Source organism: Pristiophorus japonicus, chromosome 6 (assembly GCF_044704955.1).
Source record: "Pristiophorus japonicus isolate sPriJap1 chromosome 6, sPriJap1.hap1, whole genome shotgun sequence".
Classification (NCBI taxonomy): Eukaryota; Metazoa; Chordata; class Chondrichthyes; family Pristiophoridae; genus Pristiophorus; species Pristiophorus japonicus.
Window position 1 is genome coordinate 16454681 of NC_091982.1, and position 18319 is coordinate 16472999.

Genomic DNA, 18319 nt, shown 5'->3' on the forward strand with positions numbered 1-18319 from the left:
GTCACAGAGGACAATTATAATACTATAACCAATAGCTGCCACCTCACTGAAAGAGCTCATGGTACTCTGCAGGATCGCAGCCAAACAGGAAGTGTTATGCCAACTATTTAGATCAGCCAAAGCTATAACTAGCAATAGGAAGGGCACAGTGACACAATCAAAGATGGTGGAATTAACAGGAATCGATTATCTGTCCACAATCTTTGCTGTCAAGTTCCACGTGACTGAGTTTTAATTTATGCTCTTTACGCAATGGCAAGACATTTCAAATGCTCTGTGAAGCATTTTTCTGCAAAACAGACTCTCAGTTGGCACCACCTTGATTCTTGGTCAGCCAAGTAAAAATTTCACAATAATTGGCACGTGAAAGATATGTAAAGATTAAATGTGAAATGATGGCAATGCAAAGGAAAAAACAATTGCATTGAAGATTTCGGGGGGAAAAAATAGTTTTTCTTCATTATTTAACAATTGAAACACAAAACTGTTTCACATATAATTCAGTAAAATTCAACACGAGAGTCTATTCTAGCTCAAGAACAGCTACACTTCCAGGTAGTATTGAAATGATCTATTGAATAGAATTTACTAGCAGAAGATCTGACTTTTCCAGGTTCACAGAGAGATCATCCTCCAGCTAACGTAAAGCTCTTTTTCACCCACCCTGCTGCAGCAAGACCTATCCATGATCGCAAGGCTCCATGTTCCAGGAATAAGTTCTCTCCAGGCAAAAAGAAGTAAGCTACATAATACTGAGGTATGAATCATACACCCCAAAGCCAAAAGGGCCAGGCCTTAAAATTCCAGAAAATTCATTGTTATTGTCTAACCTATAGCAATATGTTTGCAATATTTTAAAAATCCCCAAATAAGATGGTTGAAAATAATAAAACAACAATTAGTAGTTAGTGCTAAGTGTTAGCATTCCAATCAAATTGTCATCCCCCACTCTCCCCCACTCCCCCCCACTCCAAACATTTCATTGGTTCCTAATTAGGCTCATAGGTGTTGTCAAGGCCAAGTGAGTGCTCTCGGCCATAGCAACATGTAACCACTGACAGCACTGAGCTACCTAGCACCGCACACTTTATACATACATGTCAGGCCATCGCAAATAATACCATCTTGCGACTGCTAGTACATACTCTCCAGCAGCAATACTAGTCTGGGCTCACAAGCACCAAGTGATCCCAGTGCAACACATTTAGAAAAATAGAAAATAGGTGCAGGAGTAGGCCATTCGGCCCTTCGAGCCTGCACTACCATTCAATAAGATCATGGCTGATCATTCACCTCAGTACCCCTTTCCTGCTTTCTCTCCATACCCCTTGATCCCTTTAGCCGTAAGAGCCATATCTAACTCCCTCTTGAATATATCCAATGAATTGGCATCAACAACTCTCTGCAGTAGGGAATTGCACAGGTTAACAACTCTCTGAGTGAAGAAGTTTCTCCTCATCTCAGTCCTAAATGGCTTACCCCTTATCCTTAAACTGTTCTGGTTCTGGTCCTGGTCCTGGTTCTGGGCTTCCCCAACATCGGGAACATTCTTCCTGCATCTAACCTGTCCAGTCCCGTCAGAATTTTATGTGTTTCTATGAGATCCCCTCTCATCCTTCTAAACTCCAGTGAATAAAGGCCCAGTCGATCCAGTGTCTCCTCATGTGTCAGTCCAGCCATCCCGGGAATGAGTCTGGTGAACCATCGCTGCACTCCTTCAATAGCAAGAACGTCCTTCCTCAGATTAGGAGACCAAAACTGAACACAATATTCCAGGTGAGGCCTCACCAAGGCCCTGTATAACTGCAGTAAGACCTCCCTGCTCCTATACTCAAATCCCCTCGCTATGAAGGCCAACATACCATTTGCCTTCTTCACCGCCTGCTGTACCTGCATGCCAACTTTCAATGACTGATGTACCATGACACCCAGGTCTCGTTGCGCCTCCCCTTTTCCTAATCTGCCGCCATTCAGATAATATTCCGCCTTCGTGTTTTTGCCCCCAAATTGGATAACCTCACATTTATCCACATTATACTACATCTGCCATGCATTTGCAAATTCACCTAACCTGCCCAAGTCACTCTGCAGCCTCTTAATGTCCACCTCACAGCTCACACCACCACCCAGTTTAGTGTCATCTGCAAACTTGGAGATATTACACTCGATTCCTTCATCTAAATCATTAAAGTATATTGTAAATAGCTGGGGTCCCAGCACCGAGCCCTGCGGCACTCCACTAGTCACTGCCTGCCATTCTGAAAAGGACCTGTTTATCCCAACTCTCTGCTTCCTGTCTGCCAACCAGTTCTCTATCCACGTCAGTACATTACCCCCAATACCATGTGCTTTGATTTTGCACACCAATCTCTTGTGTGGAACCTTGTCAAAAGCCTTTTGAATGTCCAAATACACCACATCCACTGGTTCTCCCTTGTCTACTCTACTAGTTACATCCTCAAAAAATTCCAGAAGATTTGTCAATCATGATTTCCCTTTCATAAATCCATGCTGACTTGGACTGATCCTGTCACTGCTTTCCAAATGTGCTGTTATTTCATCTTTAATAATTGATTCCAACATTTTCCCCACTACTGATGTCAGGCTAACCAATCTATAATTACCTGTTTTCTCTCTCCATCCTTTCTTAAAAAGTGGTGTTACATTAGCTACCCTCCAGTCCATAGGAACTGATCCAGAGTTGATAGACTGTTGGAAAATGATCACCAATGCATCCACTATTTCTAGGACCACTTCCCTAAGTACTCTGGGAAGCAGACTATCAGGCCCTTGGGATTTATCGGCCTTCAATCCCATCAATTGCCCTAACACAATTTCCCACCTAATAAGGATATCCTTCAGTTCCTCCTTCTCACTAGACCCTCGGTCCCCTAGTACTTCCGGAAGGTTATTTGTGTCTTCCTTCGTGAAGACAGAACCAAAGTATTTGTTCAACTGGTCTGCCATTTCTTTGTTCCCAGTTATAAATTCACCTGAATCTGACTGCAAGGGACCTATGTTTGTCTTCACTAATCTTTTTCTCTTCACATAGCTATAGAAGCTTTTGCAGTCAGTTTTTATGTTCCCGGCAAGCTTCCTCTCATACTCTATTTTCCCCCTCCTAATTAAACCCTTTGTCCTTCTCTGTTGAATTCTAAATTAGTCCCAGTCCTCAGGTTTGCTGCTTTTTCTGGCCAATTTATATGCCTCTTCCTTGGATTTAAAACTATTCTTAATTTCCCTTGTTAGCCACGGTTGAGCCACCTTCCCCATTTTATTTTTACTCCAGACAGGGATGTACAATTGTTGAAGTTCATCCATGTGATCCTTAAATGTTTGCCATTGCCTAGCCACAGTGAATCCTTTAAGTATCATTTGCCAGTCTATTCTAGCCAATTCACGTCTCATACCATCGAAGTTACCTTTCCTTAAGTTCAGGACCCTAGTCTCTGAATTAACCGTGTCACTCTCCATCTTAATAAAGAATTCTACCATATTATGGTCACTCTTCCCCAAGGGGCCTGGAGGATTAATCACTGTGTCTGAAAATGGCGACAAACTGAAGCAGCAGAAAACAGTGAATAAAATTCTAACATGCATCACCAGATTTCTAATGTGTTGCTTGCTTGCTGTTCAAAGTCTTTTTGTGTTTTAAACTATAGCATTTAAAAAGAATTAAAGTACACTATGAATATTTTTGGATCTATTGGTCAAATTGTATTTTTATTAAATGGAAGTCGAGGATTGTTATTAGGGTAACCGGTGGTAAAAATAACCAGTGGTAGTATTCACAGGCTGTCGGTACTGCGGAATTAAAAATCCAATTCCATCAGGGTACATCAAGTTCCTCCCCTTGTACAGTGGCATCATTAAAAGTCCTCAAACGAAACAAAAGCAACACAAATAACTTAACTATCATAAGATTTAAATCATGGAAAATAACATTAAAGGTTCCTACTGGGACTGTGAGACCGTGCTAAACGCAGCACTATGGGGCACATCAATTGCCTCCCTATTAAAGATGCAAGGAGCAATATAGATGCAGATGCAGCCCATCAGGACTAGTTGAAACAAACTGTCAAAGATAACAAATAACAAATTCAAATCAAAGACGTAAAGATCAGGTGACATCTCAACAAAAGTTCCATCGATACCCTCTGGTTATGGAAGTCATCCAGTGAACCGATCAACACGGTGGCCCAGTTATTAATTTTTTGCAGAAATGGGGCACATCTAGGGTTGCCAACTCTAGTTGGGTATATTCCTGGAGGATTCATCACGTGACCTCCCACCTCGAATCGCCCTGCCCCCACACTACTACCATTGGTCCATCCTCCAGTCGCACTACCTCCCCATGGCCAATTGGAAAGGGAACAGACTCTTTTTTACCCAAATAGATTAATCTTGACTGTTAGTGAAACAGCCTTTTTTCCCCCCTCTCCAATATTTTTGTAAGTAATCAGTGAAAGTGTTCAAAGAAAATTTGAACAAAACAATTTTGTTTAGTGGGTTTTCTCCTGGTTTGCTCGCTGCAATATCCTAGAAATTATTCTTCAAATAGTTGGCAACCCTGGGCACATATCCAGCATGGTGGGAACCCCCTCCCCCTAACCACACAGCTACTCCCTGATCTTGGGCCGATCTTCCGCCTTAGTAAAGTAGCCAATAGTAATAGGGGAAGGGATTTGCTGCAGCAGACCACAACAAACCTGCCACAGAAACCCATGTAGCCACAGCCTTTGACCTGCCAGTCATACTTTTTTTTTTAAGGTTTGCCACGATAACTTGTGCAATCGACCACTCTACAATCGATTGTATGGATATCCCAGCACTCCGGCTTTAAACTGCTCACCCCCACTACCATAGCAATGCTAAATGCCAGGGATGAACAGGTGTCCCTGGGCATCCAATGCTGCTATGAATCAAAACGCATTAGATCATGTATTTCCGTCATTTGAATCTGGTATCCATATATCTGCCTATATATGGGTGGCCGTACTGAATGTCACCAGGAAATCTGATGGGCCTAAAAATAGGCAGAAGCATTTTCTGCCTTTGCCTGCCCCAGTTCTATCCATAAATCGATGGAGGGAGGGCACCAGATCTGGGCCTACATGTTGATATTCAAGGACCACTCAGCATAACATGAAAGAGTCTTATTTTAAGTAGGCCAATGGAGTTATGGAGCTGGGCAAGCCTAACCGCACTAGATAGAAGTAGTTCCTCCTTTACAGGATCAACTCTGCTGATGCTCCAGGGAGTAAAGAAGACAAACTAATAAAAGTAATAAAACTACAAAATTAGCGATATAAATGGTTGGCTTGCAAACCAGGCTCTGCCTATGTGGAGATCAAACCCATGACTTCAGCATTATCAGTAGCACCTAGGGACCATGAAGCAACTTGCAATAACGTGAAAGACGACTCCTAAAAATTGTGGAGCAAGGGCGACGCTCAAGCCCACCGGGATGCAACAAATGAGTACCCTTAAAGGGGATAACACCACTGGACTTTCAGAAAGGGAGAGATACCAGGAAATAATTCATTTGAAGTGAAACATTATCAACTTGGAATTAGTTGGGAAGATGATCACCAGCCTGGGGCTCCACTCACAGAAGCTCAAAGGCAAAAGGATTTGGGAATGATCATTGACCATACCCTGTAAGAATGTGGTCAGTGTGCAACAGTTTGGTGTGTATCTGGAGGGCAATAGACTACAAATCAGAACAAGTTATAATGACATTGTACATATCAATTGTGAGGCCAGTTCTGGAGAACACTGTGCACCTTACCACAAAAAGTATCCAGCTACATTAGAAATGATTCAGCGGTGAGTGACCAGCAATATTTCAGGCCTTCAGGGACTAAGTTCTAAAGAAAGGCTCAAGTAACTATACTTATTTTCACTGGAGAAGACCGAGGGGAGACATAATACCATCTCCAAATAATTAAAGGTTTAGATAAGCTATTTAACTTGGTCTATGGGCATAGGTTAAGAGGACACATCCAAAATTCACAAGCTTCAAGCAAGGTTAGAGATTAGACAAAGCATTTCTCCCCACAGGATTATGGGAATGTGGGAGAGACTCCCAGAGAAGGTAACTGATGGGGCTAACTGATACCTTTAAAAGAGTAAGCTTGGTTGATATCTGTTGAAAAGGAGGATTGAGTGTATTAATGAGATATTAACAACACGGGTTGATTTTATTTTCAGAGGAGGGAGGCAAATGAACTTAATGTTCCTTAAATGATGAGATCATAAGATAGTTGGGAGGAGATAACACAATAACATAATTGCACATAGACTCTGAATGAAGAGAGTTGGATTGGCCTAGTGGGCTTTTCTCTCAGTACTTTCTTGTGTTCTTTTGCAGATCACAGTCTGTGAATCCAGCCTTTTCTAATTAAGGCCAGTATATTCTGAATCTACATTTTCCCTCTTCATTCACCACTATGCACATTATGGGCTCAATTTTCCCTGGTCATTTGCACTGTTTTTTTGGCGTGCGCCGTTTTTGCTAGCGTATTTATTTTTTTCCAAGTTTCCCCCTGCGATCTGCGCCGGCGTAACTGACTTAGTTACAATTTTTCTAGACCATTTCTTTTACGTCATTGGGGGCCCCTCATGTCTGCGCCGTTTTTTTCAATTTTTCGCAGTTTGACCAAAATGTTTTCCTCCTAGGTCGGCATATCTGACCACTCCCGAAAAACCTCCTGGGCACTTAAGAAAACGAGCGTGCATTGACAAATCGGCACTGAAAGACACCATTATTAGAAAAGGCTGGATTCATTCCATGATTATGTCCATAAAAACTACAAACCATGTCCAACCACCAGCAGTGGTGAAATGTGTGCACACACTAACTGTTCTCCCACAACACTGGGTTTCTTCATTTCAACTACAGCGCTGCAGGAGTGTGGCGGTGGGGCTGGGCCCGGGAGGGGGGGTTGGGGGGGGGGTGACTGGGGGAGCAGACACTTTGCATTAATTCATAGAGGTAAGGGGGTAAAGAAAATTGGTCATTCCTTAGTGTTTGGCTTCACATTAGCCGGGGCAGAGAGCACCATTGCCTGTCACCGCCATCAGGTATTGTACAAGCAATGCAATGTGCAGAGAGAACAGGAAAAAGGAGACAGAATATATACCTTTAAATCTATATATATATATATATATATGTATATATATATATATATGTGGGTTATTATTTACAGGTACACAAAGATTACTATATCAAGATACCCTGCATCGTGAATGTGGAGCATAAAATTGAGTACGATACTCTTATAGAAATATGTACATAATCTTATACGAGCATGAGGTTAAATAGAATAACCTCAGAAGGTATAAACGTCCAGTATTGTCAGCCGGTATCAGCCCATACCAAACGCACCATTCCATTTCAGTTTGGCAACCAATTCACACACCCTCCCCTCGACAGCCCCCAGCCAATACTTCCCCACACGCAGTAAACACTTTTCTGGAACTTGACATTCCAAACCCTTCTCATATTTCCTTATTCCATTGTTTAACAGCCTCCACCCCCACTTCCGAGGCATATCCTGACATTTATCTTTTTTACTAGCTGAATGTGTTGTTGGGAATATCGTTATGAACAGCTTTACAGCAATTCAAACCATGCTAGATCAGTACAGTTTTAACAACTTTGAGCACAATTTAAGATAGTCCTTTTCTTTGCCCCAAATGCATGTGTGCAAGAATGTCAGCAGTTAAGGGATTAAAGCCACATAAACAGACGACAAGATTAAAACCCAAGACACTGGAAAGAGGAACAATCTCTTCTTAAAGGCATCTCACCAACCCATCACTACATTAGTGCTAAAACCGATCAAAGTAATAATTATATTACTATCATTTGAAGATCTTGGTTCTGTGAGTCAGATGCCAGGAAGGATTTCTTTACACAAAAGGATGGTTGCAGCCAGGGTACCAGATACATTAAAGAAACAGCTGGATATTGTAATCAAATGTTCCCTCTTTTTTTTGATGAACAGTCCCTTTAAGTGGCTGAGCTGCCCATTTAAATGTTTGCGCATGCGCAGTTTCCCTATACAGGAGCCAGTGAGCGGCCTGTGCGGGACCTCCAGGCCGCTGTGCCGCCACGCAGCTTAGCAGGAAGGTTGATTGTAATAGGAAGACAGAAAGGCTGGTATACTGCAAGTATGTCACCAAATGGCCTTCTTCAAGTGAACCCATCTTGTGATGTGACTTGTCTAGCTGGGATAGTTAGAAGACTGATCATCATTCAATGACAGTTGCCAACAGGGCATACTCATAAAAGATGTCTTTCTCCTGCTTGCATGGTCAGCTCATTTCAGATTTTGGTCTCTAGTCCTCGTGGGTTTGATGGTAGAAAGGAGTCCCGTATCCTAGCAACCTCTACAGCGCATAGGTATCCAGAGACCTTATTGTACCAATCTGGAGTCCGGCCCCTGAGAAAAAGAGAGAAAATAGAAACATAAGAAAAGTCAAGGACAAGAAAATAATATTCATCCCATCAATACCCTAACGCACTCATTATAACATCCAGCTAACATTAAAAACATTTCTAATGTTTCTGCCAATGCTATTCCAACCAACAAATTATTCCAAACAGTCATCACAGTTTGAGTAAAAGAGATCTTCCCAATATCAGTTTTAAAATTAGTTTTCACTAATTTCCATTTATGTCTTCTAATTCTGCTTTACTGGCTTACTTGGAAGTAATATTGTACACCATTAATATTTTCTATACTATTAACCTCCTTCTTTGTAGAATGTAGAGCACTTTAAATAATCCAGGTGTTATTCAGGAACATGTCACCTAAAAGATGCATAGCTGTCAGGGGAAGCTTTATATGAAGATCTGAACTTGGGGTTAGTGCTGCTGTAAAAGAAATGCTGCACTCAATGTGGAATATGATGAAACTAACCACTCTTTGGTAGAAAAAGATATATTCTTGGATCTCCACGTGTCATGATCAGAGAAGATGGGGGAAGGCATCAAATAGAGGCCAGGAACTTCCATATGGAGGGAGGGGAGAGTTTGGAGGGATAGGGTGAGCCATTATTGATGTAATGGCTCCCAGCAGAATCATAGAAGCTTAGGTCATGTCTGCTCAGTATCTAAAGAGGATGGTGCACAGTCTTTCAGAAAATAGTTTGAAATGGGGCAATATTACTCTTATTTAGAAATAAAGGGGTTGCATTTCCTCTGAGCTTCTCCTAATCATCCATAATAACTTTGGCAGAGGACCTGCAGAAACCTCAGAGAATCAGAGATAAAATTAATAGTCACTTGGATAGGTGTGGATTAATTAAAGAAAGCCAGCACGGATTTGTTAAAAGCAAATCGTGTTTAACCAACTTGATCAAATTTTTTGATGAGACAACAGAGGGTTGATGAGGGCAATGCGGTTGACGTGGTGTGCATGGATTTCCAAAAGGCATTCGACAAAGTGCCACATAATAGGCTTGCCAGCAAAGTTGAAGCCCATGGAATAAAAGGGACAGTGGCAGTATAATACAGAGTTGGCTAACTGACAGGAATCAGAGAGTAGTGGTGAATGGTTGTTTTTCTGACTGGAGGAAGGTCTATAGTGGTGTTCCGTACTAGGACCACTGCTTTTCTTGATATATATTAATGACTTGGACTGGGTGTACAGGGCACAACTTCAAAATTTGCAGGTGACACAAAACTTGGAAGTGTAGTGAACAGTGAGGAGGATAGGGATAGACTTCAGGAAGGCATAATCAGGCTGGTGAAATGGGCAGACACATGGCAAATGAAATTTAACCAAGAAAAGTTTGAAGTGACACATTTTAGTAGAAAGAATGATAAGAGGACATATAAACTAAAGGGTACAATCCTGAAGGGGGTGCACAAAAAGAGAGAGCTGGAGGTTTTGTGTGCACAAATCGTTGAAGGTGGCAGGGCAGATTGAGAAAACAGCTAAAAAGACTTATGGGATCCAAGGCTTCCATAAACCAGCAGCACAGAGTACAAAAGTGTGGAAATGATGATGAACCGAAATAAAACACTAGTTCGGCCTCAACTGGAGAACTGTGCCCAATTCTGGGTACCACACCGTAGGAAGAATGTGAAAGCCTTCGAGAAGGAGCAGAGAGGATTTACAAGAATGATTCCAGGAGTGAGGGACTTCAGTTACGTTGATAGACTGGAGAAGCTGGGGTTGTTCTCCTTGGGGCAATTGAGAGGAGATTTGATAGAGGTGTTCAAAATCATGAGGGGTCTGGACAGAGTAGATAGAAACATAGAAACATAGAAAATAGGTGCAGGAGTAGACCATTCGGCCCTTTGAGCCTGCACCACCATTCAATAGGCTGATCATTCACCTCAGTACCCCTTTCCCGCTTTCTCTCCATACCCCTTGATCTCTTTAGCCGTAAGGACCATATCTAACTCCCTCTTGAATATATCCAATGAACTGGCATCAACGACTCTCTGCGGCAGGGAATTCCACAGGTTAACAACTCTCTGAGTGAAGACGTTTCTCCTCATCTCAGTCCTAAATGGCCTACCCCTTATCCTAAGACTGTGTCCCCTGGTTCTGGACTTCCCCAACATCGGGAACATTCTTCCCATACCTAACCTGTCCCGTCCCGTCAGAATCTTATACGTTTCTATGAGATCCCCTCTCATCCTTCTAAACTCCTGTGTATAAAGGCCCAGTTGATCCAGTCTCTCCTCATATGTCAGTCCAGCCATCCCTGGAATCAGTCTGGTGAATCTTTGCTGCACTCCCTCAAATAGCAAGAATGTCCTTCCTCAGATTAGGAGACCAAAACTGAACACAATATTCCAGGTGAGGCCTCACCAAGGCCCTGTACAACTACAGTAAGACCTCCTTGCTTCTATACTCAAATCCCCTAGCTGTGAAGGCCAACATGCCATTTGCCTTCTTCACCGCCTGCTGTACCTGCATGCCAACTTTCAATGACAGAAAGAAATGGTTCCCATTGGCAGAAGGGTCAAGAACCAGAGGGCACAGATTTAAGGTGATTGGTACAAGAACCAAAGGCGATGTAAGAAAAACTATTTTATGCAGCGAGTAGTTAAGATCTGGAATGCACGGCCTGAACAGGTGGTGGAGGCAGACTCAAGTTTATCTTTCAAAAGTGAGTTGGATAAATATCTGAAGGAAAAATATTTGCAGGGATACGGGGAAAGGACGGGGGAATGGGACGAGCTGAGAGTTGGCACAAGCTCGATGGACTGAATGGCCTTCTTCTGTGCTGTAACCATTCTATGATTCTAAGTGGAATAAACGCTGTCTATACCATTTCTTCAGGGTTTCCACAGATACTCCATTGCAATAATGGTGGACAATCAGGAGAACCCCGGCAGAAATTCAACTCTAAAATATTAGGAATGAACAGGAGGGACCTGGATGACGATCAAAGAACATGTTAGGCAGTCCATGACCCAAAGATACACTGGACATTCTATGAATTGTTTCAGTCAACGTGTTTACTTGGCACTATCAAGAATGCAGTAATTCACCACCTTTTGCTGAATCTGTGAATTTATACAATTCCTCTGTGTTTTTTATTCTTAGGCACCAGGTGGTACAGTGGGTTAGTCACGGACCTTTGCTCTCTGGGTCATAGACATAGACAGACATAGAAAATAGGTGCAGGAGTAGGCTAGTCAGCCCTTCGAGCCTGCACCACCATTCAATATGATCATGGATGATCATGCAACTTCAGTACCCTATTCCTGCTTTCTCTCCATACCCCTTGATCCCTTTAGCCGTAAGAACCACATCTAACTCCCTTTTGAATATATCTAATGAACTGGCCTCAACAACTTTCTGTGGTAGAGAATTCCACAGGTTCACAATTCTCTGAGTGACAAAGCTTTTCCTCATCTCAGTCCTAAATGACTTACCCCTTATCCTTAGACTGTGACGCCTGGTTCTGGACTTCCCCAACATCGGGAACATTCTTCCTGCATCTAACCTGTCCAATCCCGTCAGAATTTTATACGTTTCTATGAGATCCCCTCTCATTCTTCTAAATTCCAGTGAGTATAAGCCTAGTCGATCCAATCTTTCTTCATATGTCAGTCCTGCCATCCCAGGATTCAGTCTGGTGAACCTTCGCTGCATACCCTCAATAGCAAGAATGTCCTTCCTCAGATTAGGAGACCAAACCTGTACACAATATTCAAGGTGTGGCCTCACCAAGGCCCTGTACAACTGAAGACAGACCTCCTTGCTCCTATACTCAATTCTTTTGCTATGAAGGCCAACATGCCATTTGCCGTCTTCACCGCCTGCTGTACCTGCATGCCAAATTTCAATGACTGATGTACCATGACACCCAGGTCTCATTGCACCTCCCCTTTTCCAAATCTGTCACCATTCAGATAATATTCTGCCTTCCTGTTTTTGTCACCAAAGTGGATAACCTCACATTTATCTACATTATACTGCATCTGCCATGCATTTGCCCACTCACCTAACCTGTCCAAGTTACCCTGTAGCCTCTTAGCATCCTCCTCGCAGCTCACACTGCCACCCAGCTTAATGTCATCTGCAAACTTGGAGATATTACATTCAATTCCCTCATCTAAATCATTAATGTATATTGTAAATAGCTGGTGTCCCAGCACTGAAACTTGCGGTACCCCACTAGTCACTGCCTGTCATTCTGAAAAGGACCCGTTTATTCCCACTCTTTGCTTCCTGTTTGTCAATCAGTTCTCTATCCACGTCAATACATTATCCCCAATGCCATGTGCTTTAATTTTGCACACTAATCTCTTGTGTGGGACCTTGTCAAAAGCCTTTTGAAAGTCCAAATACACCACATCCACTGCTTCTCCCTTGTCCACCCTACTAGTTACATCCTCAAAAAATTCTAGAAGATTTGTCAAGCATGATTTCCCTTTCAAAAATCCATGCTGACTTGGACCGATCCTGGAACTGCTTTCCAATGCGCTGCTATTACATCTTTAATAATTGATTCCAACATTTTCGCCACTACCGATGTCAGGCTAACCGGTCTATAATTCCCTGTTTTTTCTCTCCCTCCTTTTTTAAAAGGTGGTGTTACATTAGCTACCCTCCAATCCATAGTAACTGATCCAAAGTCTATAGAATGTTGGAAAATGATCACCAATGCATCCACTATTTCTAGGGCCACTTGCTTAAGTACTCTGGGATGCAGACTATCAGGCCCTGGGGATTTATTGGCCTTCAATCCCATCAATTGCCCTAACACAATTTCCTGACTAATAAGGATTTCCTTCAGTTCCTTCTTCTCGCTAGATCCTCGGTCCCCTAGTATTTCCGGAAGATTAGTTGTGCCTTCCTTAGTGAAGACAGAACCAAAGTATTTATTCAGTTGGTCTGCCATTTCTTTGTTCCACATTATAAATTCACCTGATTCTGACTGCAAGGGACCTACATTTGTCTTCATTAATCTTTTTCTCTTCACATATCTATAGAAGCTTTTGCAATCATTTTTTATGTTCCCTGCAAGCTTCCTCTCATACTCTATTTTCCTCCTCCTAACTAAACCTTTTGTCCTCTTCTGCTGAATTCTAAATGTCTCCCAGTCCTCAGGTTTGCTGCTTTTTCTGTCCAATTTATATGCCTCTTCCTTAGATTTAACACTATCCCTAATTTCCCTTGTTAGCCACGGTTGAGCCACCTTCCCCATTTTATTTTTACGCAAGGCAGGGATGTACAATTATTGAAGTTCATCCATGTGATCTTTCAATATCTGCCATTGCCTATCCACTGTCAACTCTCAGTATCATTCGGCAGTCTATCCTAGCCAATTCACATGTCATACCATCAAAGTTATCTTTCTTTAAGTTTAGGACCCTAGTCTCTGACTTAACTGTGTCACTTTCCATCTTAATAAAGAATTCTACCATATTATGGTCACTCTTCCCCAAGGGGCCTCGCACAACAAGATTGCTAATTAATCCTCTCTCATTACACAACACCCAGTCTAGGATAGCCAGCTCTCTAGTTGGTTCCTTGACATATTGGTGTAGAAAACCATTCCTTATACACTCCAGGAAATCCTCCTCCACCGTATTGCTACCAATTTGGTTGGCCCAATCTATATGTAGATTAAAGTCACCCATGATAACTGCTGTACCTTTATTGCACGCATCACTATTTGATGTCAGTAAAGATCTAATACGAAATGAGTCTTGACTCTCTCAAATGAAAAAAAATGTTACATTGGGGCAGTAGGGGATTGCTCTTCTGAGATTGGGGGTGAGACACATTGTTGGGTCAGATTGGAAGCAGCTTTATTCGGCATCTGACTAGTGCTGTATTTGACTAGGAAATGATGCTGTTCCAGTGCTCTATTTTCCAGCAGCAATATCCACGGGGGAAAAGTATTAAAAAATACACACATTTCATTATCTAATTCAAGACTGGACTTTGAGGTCTTCAGTTCATCACAGTAGCTGGTTGCTACTCTTTAAAATGTCGGGCACCTCTTTCACTCTGTGTCGTGACCTGGATGAGACCTCCTGAAACTTAACCAAGTGGTGTACTTGGATCTGAGTGATGGTTGACCCCAGTGCCCGAGACTTATTCCAAGTCACCAGGCCAGCTCTCTCTCCCCTTTATGTTCACATTCCTGTAATTTATGCAGAATCATGCTTTAACATTAATTACAGAGTAAACACATACCTCAGATCAGTCCTGGAGATATGCGTGAGCCGGGACCGGCCTGAGCCACAAGCCTCAACTAGGTACTGCGAGTTGAGGACCACTGCTCTCACACCTCCTTCCAGGTGCACGGAGTCATGCTCAACAGAAACCGCTACCAGAATGCACAAATCCTTCAGTAAATCATCCCGCCACGTCCTAGAATGGAAGCAAAATGATTACATGCTGCAGTGGGTTGGACACTGGACTTTCAACCCTAGAAATTCAGCCCAGACTAAAGGCATGGAAGTATCCTCTGCTCGCTGATTATAAGGGGACTGCGGGAAGTAATTTCGATGTTGTTTCAATCCAGTTCTTAGTGAGAATATGCCCACAGCACAAAACCACATGCACTGACTGATAGCACATTGCACTTGCACCCAGCTTGCATGTGGAGTGTGTGTGAGCCCAGTCTACACCAACTGTGAGCAAAGTACACCTGCACTTCAACTTGTTGTTGCACATAATCAATTGAGAGGTGACTGGAATGTTCCAGAATATGGTTTCAGGTTACTTGCTAGGCAAAGGTTTTCTGATGAATAGATCTACATGGGAAGCATTCTGCTTTGTAAAGTCTTGATTTTGTAACTTTAATCGTTTTTTTTTTCCTTTGGCGGTAAATGAGAGGATACAAGGGGCACATTTTCACGTTCCTCCGCTAAACATATTGGGTTGACTGGAAAATCAGATGGGGAGCAGCTCCCGTCTATAAAGGAACCTATCTGATATTCCATTCGTTAGTTTCAGTGCAAGGAAATTTGGGCAGACTCCTTATAATGCGATATACCCAGCAATCTAATATAGCCTGATACGGAAACAGAAAATTCTTTAGCATGGTCTTTCAGAATGAAATGGATAGGGTGTGGCACTTAATACTGTAATTGAGACCAATTAGTTGTGGGAAAGTGTAACTTGGTTTGTAAGGATTTGGTAAGGTGTGGAGTCAATTAAGTGGTTTGGGGAATTTATGAGCATCGGTAACAAAAGTATTGAGGAGTTCAAAGAAATATATACTGGGGAATATCGGTTGAGAAGTAAAGAGATCATGGGAATAGACATTTGGTAACAAAAGCAGGTAGTGGGGGGGGGGGAAGGAAGAAGCAGAGAGAGGAAGAACATAAACGGAGTACTCGGGGGGGTTGTAAAGAGAGAGGGAACAAAAAAAGATATAGGGATATATTTCTGCCTGTACCACCTAAACGTAAAGTATCACCTGAACAAAGCACAGAGGACACACGCCCAATTTTACTACCTTTAATTTAAATAGAAGGAAAATCAAGTGGGCTCTGAAAACATTGTGCAGCTTTCCTTGCTCGATTTTCCTCTAAACACTCCACCCAGGTGGTACTTTACACCCAGGCATTGCAGGCCTACATCTACTCCATTGTGGAGATAGGGACTTAATAAAAGTAACAGGATCGAGTAGGGAAAAAAGGAAACTGGAATAACGTGGGTTAAAAATTAAAATAGGTCAGGAATTAAAGAATAAAAAATAAAGCCAGTATTGGGATGGGAAGTGGGCCAGAGGGCAGGACATCAAAATTGGCAAAGGGGTAGGAATGAGCCAGGACACAGCAGAACAGGGAGTGGCACTGGATGTCTGCTAAGTGAAGGAGCTGGGTGGGGGCGGAGGAGCAGCAGAAATGTCAGAGGGACAAGAGTAGGGATGGAAACCAGCAGTGGATATGTTGTCGAGTAGAGTAAGTAATGGGCTAGAAATAGATCTCAGGTGATGGCACAAAGCAGCAGCATCAGATTGTCTGCCCATTATACATAGTGCTTGATGTTCAGTTCCGGTGATTGCAATATCAGGCGCTGCGTATAACAGGTGGACGATCCAATACCGCCCATGACAAATCTCTCGGCGGGTATGTTTTTAAGGTAGAAATGGGATTACAACACTCAGGAAAGGGAACAACAGGGGAGGGAGTGGGTCAAAGGGCAGGCTATTTTTTTAGCAAAGATACATTAACTATCATTTTTGTAACAGCAGGAGTGGAGCTAAAGGGCAGAGAACAGGATGGAGTCAGAATCAGGAGAAAAGCCGAGGCTGAGATGATGGAAAGAGTGGAACAAGAGGCCATCAATTTCTTATGGGAGAGATGCAGGCAGAGGCCTGAGGCCGAAAAAGGGCCAAAGCAGAGTAGGGAGCAGACTCAGAGGTAAAGTATTTTTTAAATGTTACTGTCAGAAACAGGGTTACTGGCACAAGCATTAGTTTCAAATGTTAACAATAAGTAGTGATCAGCCATTGAATTGCGGGGCCTAAATATAGTCAGGAGAGGGCCAGAGGCTAATAATTTAGAGTTTCCGACCACTTTCTAGGGTCAAACACATTTTAAATGTTTAGATGGTTCCTAGTTGTAAAATCATACAGCAGAGAAGGAGGCCATTTAGCCCATTGTGCCTGTGAAAGAGTTATCCAATTAGCCCTACAGCTCTGCAAATTTTTCCACCTCAAGTATATCCAATTCCCTTTTTACATTTTCTATTGAATCTGCTTCCACCACTCTTTCAGGTGCATTCTGGATCATAACATAGTACTCTCATCTGCACGGGAGCTCGCCACTTGGGGAGGTGGCAAGAAATGGTCACTGCTGGAGATGGACATGTGCAGCAACATAAAATGACAGGCAGTTTCAAACATTAGAAATATTTTCCTGGCTTTGTTGAGTAGCAAAATCTACTAATATAGAACTATAAATCCATTGTGGTGGAATTAATTTCTGATCCTGCCTAGAGCCTTTATGGTACTGTGCGAAGTTATGAGGACAGGTCACACAAACTTGTTTTATATTCCATTGAGTTTAGAAGGTTGAGGGATGATTTAACTGAAGTGTTTAAAATGATTAAAGAACCTTAGAACCATCATTAAACAACAACAACTTGTATTTATATAGCGCCTTTAACACAGTAAAAAGTCCCAAGGCGCTTCATAGGAGTATTATAAGACAAAAATGTGATACTGAGCTACAAAAGAAGAAATTACGGCAGATGACCAAAAGCTTGGTCAAAGAGGTAGGTTTTAAGGAGCGTCTTAAAGGAGGAAAGAGAGGTAAAGAGGCAGAAAGATAAAGGGAGGGAGTTCATGTCATGTATTCAACCAGCATTGTAACCCATGTATAATCTGACCTAAGTTGTACACTGTGAGAATAATGACCACTAGGTGGTGAACTTGTGGGAGACACTCCTAACCTGGACCTTCAGATATAACAAGGCAAGCTCCACCCACTTCCATCAATTGAGTGCTATGGAATAAAGGACAGGTCACAGACTGATCTTCTCTCAAGCATGGGCCTCGTGTGCATTTATACTGTATAGTAAGGACGTATCAGTTCAGGAGCTTAGGGCCTAGCCAGCTTAAGGCACGGCCACCGATGGTTGAGCGATTATAATCAGGGATGCTCAATAGGGCAGAGTTAAAGGAGGGCAGAATTAGAGGAGCGCAGACATCTCAGAGGGTTGTGAGGCTGAAGGAGATTACAGAGATAGGGAGGGGCAAGGCCATGGAGGAATTTGAAAATAAGGATGATAATTTTGAAATCGAGACGTTGCTTAACCGAGAGTCAGCGAGCACAGGGGTAATGGGTGAACGGGACTTGGTGCGAGTTGAGTTA

General features: G+C 42.5%; 1 protein-coding gene across 1 annotated transcript in view; it reads right to left on the bottom strand.

Annotated features, from left to right (window-relative positions):
- Nucleotides 1-969: 969 nt before the first annotated feature.
- Nucleotides 970-18319, bottom strand: part of LOC139266083 (stAR-related lipid transfer protein 13-like) — a 77067-nt gene continuing 59717 nt past the window's right edge. The window contains exons 9-10 of the mRNA XM_070883936.1: nt 14685-14861; nt 970-8450 (exon numbers count right to left, since the gene is read on the bottom strand). Of these exons, the coding sequence (XP_070740037.1) occupies nt 8333-8450; nt 14685-14861 (295 nt within the window). The 3' untranslated portion in view covers nt 970-8332. The remainder of the gene's footprint in view (nt 8451-14684; nt 14862-18319) is intronic.